Source organism: Gymnoscopelus braueri (assembly GCF_963280865.1).
Source record: "Gymnoscopelus braueri genome assembly, chromosome: 18".
Taxonomy (NCBI): domain Eukaryota; kingdom Metazoa; phylum Chordata; class Actinopteri; order Myctophiformes; family Myctophidae; genus Gymnoscopelus; species Gymnoscopelus braueri.
Genome location: NC_137618.1, coordinates 4,893,356 through 4,899,539, shown reverse-complemented (window position 1 = coordinate 4,899,539; position 6,184 = coordinate 4,893,356). Strand labels below are relative to the sequence as shown.

At 38.5% G+C, this 6,184-nt stretch overlaps 1 protein-coding gene across 1 annotated transcript; it reads right to left on the bottom strand.

The window, feature by feature from the left end:
• Positions 1 to 2,979: 2,979 nt before the first annotated feature.
• On the bottom strand, positions 2,980 to 5,841 carry LOC308105827 (uncharacterized protein; the record flags this gene model as incomplete). Its single annotated transcript, XM_080456751.1, has 6 exons — positions 2,980 to 3,083; positions 4,346 to 4,432; positions 5,085 to 5,265; positions 5,366 to 5,446; positions 5,610 to 5,716; positions 5,799 to 5,841. The coding sequence occupies 6 exons, from the start codon at positions 5,839 to 5,841 to the stop codon at positions 2,980 to 2,982; spliced, it is 603 nt and encodes a 200-aa protein (XP_080312877.1).
• Between the last annotated feature and the right edge of the window lie 343 nt (positions 5,842 to 6,184).

The window sequence follows — 6,184 nt, the reverse complement described above, 5'->3', positions numbered from 1 at the left end:
CGCAGACTACTGGATATGGTTTTAAAACCAATCGTCAAATTACACAGAGCAGGTTGGTAAAACCACTACAACGAGTTTGAAATCTCTGCACTCAATGTAATAAACTAGAATGAATCTAAAGGTGTTAAAGCATATCTTATTATGTGGTTTAACTGTGTGTATTTTTATGGGTTTTTCAGTGCTATTTTGAGTTGTACTGAGATTGAGATTGCATTGACAATAGTCAATAGTATTATAGTTGTAGTGGCCTCCTTTTAAACTTTTGAACAAAGATTAGAGCTGGGGTTTTAAGGATGCTGAATATATGTATACGGATTAAGTGTTTATCTTACTGCATAGTATCCAACCGCAACTACACAATTGATTAAACACAGCGATATTATCTTATCTTGACCATTACAAAGACATGTGTGGAACCAAATATATTATGTGTTTTTTTTTCTGTCATTTTATCCTTTGCCTAGGCGTCCTGATCCGCCCTGTGTGTAAAGAGAAGGTTTCTCCTGAACAGCAGGAGAGGAGCCCCAGTCTGGTCCAGGAGGAACCAGAGGCTCCACAGATTAAACAGGAACAGGAGGAACTACTTCAAGGACAAGAGGAGGCTGGTGGATCAACAGAGACATTGCTTGCAGTGAAAAGTGAAGATCATGATGACAACATGGAGACAGATCCTCTCGCCAGTACCTCAACTGAACACATGAACACTCAAGCTGATGTAGAGGACTGTGGAACATCACAACCAACTAGTAGTGATCAGTACAGTTTGTGGCAAGGGCTGTGGTCAAAAGTGTGATCTAAATAAACACATGAGGACTCATACAGGGGAAAAGCCCTTTGCATGTAAAGTTTGTGGCAAAAGGTTTAGTCAAAATTGTAGTCTAAAAACACACATGAGGACACATACAGAGGAAACAACCTTTAGTTGCAGCACATTATTTGGTCAAAATACATATCCGTTGATCTGATGTTTATTGATGAGTACTTTTTTCAAAGAAGGCAATTGAGTTGACACATTATTGACAACAATCTACATGTCTGTCCACATTCTTCAGTAATTAAAGTCATATTAATTATTATTTCAATGAATATACATGCAGTAGTGGTGCAATTGTAACTTGTCGCTGTGTGAAGTTTGGACTAACCGATTATCACACTACATTTTAATCACTTAGTTTGATAATTTGTTTAGATTCTATGTATGTTTTTGGCTTTTTTTTTTAATAAAGGTTTCACAGCTACACGTCCTTTATTTGCGCTCATTACAGAAAGGTCATCACAACACATTATTAAAGGAGGTGTTTTACCTCCTTTAATAATGAATGTTTTACTTGCCCCACATCTACTGTGAACAATACAGTAACAAGAACTGCTTCATTGTACAGCCTGCATACCAAACTATTACTATTAGGGATGCACGACTATGATAGGGCAATCATCAGGCCAATATCAAATCATGTGCAGGGTCATATCGACCGATATAATATATATTATATTTATAATGCATTTTACATTATACATTATAACATTTAGTATAATTTGAAAGGCTAGCATTGTTTACTTTTTTTGTCTCATTTATAAAGTACGCACATGAAACAAAGATGAGATTTATCACACATATCTCTTCAGCATGGGAAAGTGATAAGGTGATGAGTACAGAGCTTTATTTGATCATCTGATGTGATTAAATGACATATGATGTTATATTTTAACAACAGTAGAGCGTATCCCCTGTGAACTGAAGTAGGACAACTTCTTACTTCATATATCATGAAGTAATATATATATCATTTACACACCAATTTAAGTTTGTACTTCTATGTTAATGATAGACAGAATTCTGATTATTTTGAACTCATTTTGACTAAACATGATTACATGATTACATTTTGAGGACTGTTTTAGAGGCTGTTTTACATCCATGTCTTGGAAATGCAAGTATGATATTTGCATAGAACTCAGTGGAGTAGTTTTTATTGCCATTGGACAGTAGTAGTGAGAATCATTGAGATAAGCTGAATATAAAATAAGATTCATTGTTGTGTGGGTGTGACACTTTGACTGAATTACATGTGAATGGTAAAGCTAAAGACCAATCAATGACAAAGTAGTGCATTAGGATGGTGTTCCATCGTCATTGTAATTGTTTTGTTTGGAAAGAACATGTAATGATGTAAAGAGTGTAATGATGATGTCTCATTGCTCAATGGTCATTGATTTTTCAATACTTATTGTGTAGTTTTACCTTATGTGTTGGTATTACCAAATGCAGGACTGGGCTATGGAGCTATGCACATTTGTTACTAACTTCCCCTTTTCCTTTTTGATCAAGGCAAACGAACAGTGATATGTGCTGCAGCCAAAGAGGTCCTCAAGGCCTTCTATGGAAAGGGAATGAACCAATTTGGCTCACCCCTCATCAAAGAGGCTGCAACCGAATTAGGATTAAGCATCAATGTCGTAGAGGTTTGTTTTCTGGCTATTCTTACGTTAACAAATGGCAAATGCTGCAGCATTGCTTATAAGAACATTGTAGCTAAAACTCTCATAGGGGAATAGATGTAATCAGGCATGCACAGTTGTTGCCTCTTGGCATTATTTGTCGTTTTGAATCAGATATGTAGCAGAGACTAAAATGTTGAGGTTCTCTCTGGGAGTAACATGGATGGATACGATCAGGAAAGAGTACATCAGAGGAACAGCACATGTGAGATGTTTTGGAGATAAAGCCAGAGAGGCCAGACTGAGATGGTTTTGACATGTACTGTAGGAGGGATAGTGAGTATATCGGTAGAAGGATGCTGAGGTTGGAACTGCCAGGCAGGAGGCCTAGAGGAAGACCAAATAGGAAATGTATGGACATGAAGTTAGGTGGTGTGAAAGAAGAGGAGGCAGAGGACAGGGTGAGATGGAGGCAGATGATTCGCTGTGGTAACCCCTGAAGGGAAACAGCCAAAAGGAAAGGAAGAAGGATAGCCTAGGTCATTTTGCGTGACTCCTGCAGATCCGTTGCCCCAGGTCCGTCCAGCCACCCGTTATCTCCCCAGGTCCCTGGACCCACTGCTGTACGTCTAGCTCTGTGAGGCCTTGCAACAAAAATATGAAATATTAAAATACAATATATATTTAAAAGGGGTTAAATAGCCCTATATTCTGATAGCACTCATTGATAGAGTGTGTTCAGTAACAGGAGTGTCCATGTCAGCTCTTTATTAAACAGAAAATGCATTTTCAGGTCGGGATAACAATTTTATCCAATCAGGAGAGAGCGCTAACACAGGACACAGGTTAAACAAGTGAAATTGGAAGTGATAAAGAAATGAGCAGACAAAATTGGAACTGGAACACAATCAAATTGAAACTGATAAATGGGTACTCTCCTGATTGGCTGAAATTGGCAACCCACCTGAACATGTATTTTCTCTTTATTAAATAGCTGGCGAGACGGGAAGACCCCTGTTACTGAACAAACACTATAGCAGGGTTTCTCAAAGTGGGTGGTCTGACGCAAGTCCAGGGGTGCTGCAGAATACTTATTTGGAATTTATCAATATCACTTCAGTTTAACACTTAGCCCCTCTATACTTGCACTGTACTTGGTGCGTTCTTTTTTGAACAACACAATATATTGTGATCTACAACAGAACGCTTGTAGATCTGCTATTTTTGGCGAATGTTCCCCCCAGAATAGCAATGCTGGGATTCAAGTGGTTAAAATTCAAGTATGAAGTAATTTTCAATCTGTCTCAAGTTCTCCTCATGACATACTGTATCTTAGGGGAAATAATGTACATATTTATGACATAAATGTAAGGTGCTTTAAAGTAACAATGTAACTCAGGGGTGCCATGGGTGAAAACGTTTTATACAGGGGTGCCCTGAGCCCCCTAAAAAGGGCAGAATATAGAGCATTAACATTTTAACAAAATATTTTCGGTTTTAACCAAGATGTATCAATTACATTTACATTATATACGTAATTGTTTCTATTCAACACCTATTTTTTTAGAGGTAGAAAAACCTACACCTGGTCCTGGGGGAAGCACAGACCATGTGTCTCCTCCTATACTTCTCACTTGACACTGAGGAGTTTCACCTGGAGGACATAAGGCATGTGGAAGTACACGCTATTGTTCTCAGTTCCACATCCCAGGAGGCACCCTGACCAACGTGTAGGAATCACTAGTGCAGCAACAGAGAACACCCTCCCTGCCTGCTTTCCTCCCACAAGGTCGGCCAAATGTGTTTATTGGAGCGGCCAGGTAGCAGATTCAACCCCTAGTCTTCATGGTGGGGGACTTGTTTTAGTTCTTAAATGACAAAGGAGCAGTCCCAAATCCCATTGTACCTGTCTGTTTCATGATTTCAGCCATTTCTCGGTTTGCTTCCTCTTCAACTGAATAGATTTTTTCAGCTTTCAGACACAGGGCTTTTGCTTTAAAATGAGAAAAAGGAGGACATATTATTACCTATTTATTTTCACAACAACTCAACACACTAAGGGGAGGAAGCAAATATTATAATGAACATTATGCATGACAAGTTCATGCTAAAGAAAATACACAGTGGCCCTGTGGATAGGGGGTTAGGACACCAACCACTGAAAAAGGTGTTTGATACATTGCTAAAGCATCTTAGAATAATATAGAATCATAAATAACACATTATTCAAAGACTTTTGTTAATAGTCTAAAATAATTCACCTTTAGGTTTTCAAACACAGGTTTCTGTTATATGTATCATAAACTCTCTAGCCAAACACTGCACAATTGTCACAGGTGTCATACATGTGCAACAGTTACAATCTGGTAAGGAGTTGGCTGATCCAGGTTTCTGATTATTCTCATGTTGAGTACAGAAATTAGGCTGAATTAGGCTGTTGTAGCCAATCTGTTAATTCAATGCAATTTAATTCAGACTGGTTAAACATGTTACTGCATCTGACCTATGGCACATTTTCTGAGGAATGCCACAGAATCATTTTTGAACATTTTTTAGTAAATTAACAATTTTAGTAAATGATGTGCATACTGCATCTAAGACCAGAGAGAGAGTGAGAGTGAAACACAAACACAACCCTTCATCACCTTGGCTTTTTCTTGTCTTTGCACTGTAGTGCAGCAGGGCATCAGTCAGCAGGTCAATTCTGTGTGATGGGGTCATTTCTTTTGTGACTTTTCCAAAGCGGCGAAGGAATGACCACAGTCGTTCCAACTGCTCCCCGTCACTTAGGCCTGCACCCTCAGCATTCCTACAACCCTGAGAAATCTAGAAAACATTGAACCAAAGCCAGAAGTAAATATCCAACTTAGTTTACCGTCTGTGACAAATTGACAATAGACTTCGATAACAAAATAAACAAAATAACCTGACAAACAACACCGTGCCCATAGGCGTGGAATGCAGGAACAGCATACGTTGTTTTTGTCAGGAGATCTGGGTAATACTTCTGAAAGAAGAAAAATGAGAAATGAGAATACTGCATTACTGAAGCCATACACTAAATGTACGGTAGAGGTTTTGAGTCTGCATACATTTGTACTAACTGTGTTTCTTTTATCATGTTTAGCTATTACAAAGCGAGGATCAAGCCAAAATGCATAACAGATTACCTCCAAATGAGGCTTTAACTTGCATGCTATGTCATACATGAACAAGTTTTTTGTTTTTCCCCACGTCTTCTTGTAGCTCTTTGATGCGGTAGACAGCATTCGAAAGGCTAGAGAAAATATCAAAATTTGAGCTGAATCTGGATATTTTAATGCACTGTGAATTTGATGTGCCAAGGAGATTTGCTGTACCTCTCGCCTCTCTTAAGGCTAAGAAAGCGCAGTGGATGTTCATGTTTACAAGCTATGCCAAAAACTCCCGTTTCATCCAATTTGGCATTTTTTACTTTTGACCTGAGGGCACTACCTGCTTGAAAGCTGGCACAACCCTGTAAAAGTTGGAAAGTACAATTACTCTCTCACAAAATAGCACGTACAGACATGAATTTAGAATAAATCCACTGTAATAACAATTCTTGGATTTTTAAATCACAGTAAAGAGGCAGCAAATGATGAAATATAGTCAAACTCTTACCTCCTCAGGTGTATGTTGCTGTTCTTTTACAAAGGCATCAACATCATCCTGGGGAGAAAAGAAGTGGTTGAAGTGCTTGGGTCCTTCAAAACTTCTTCCAGAT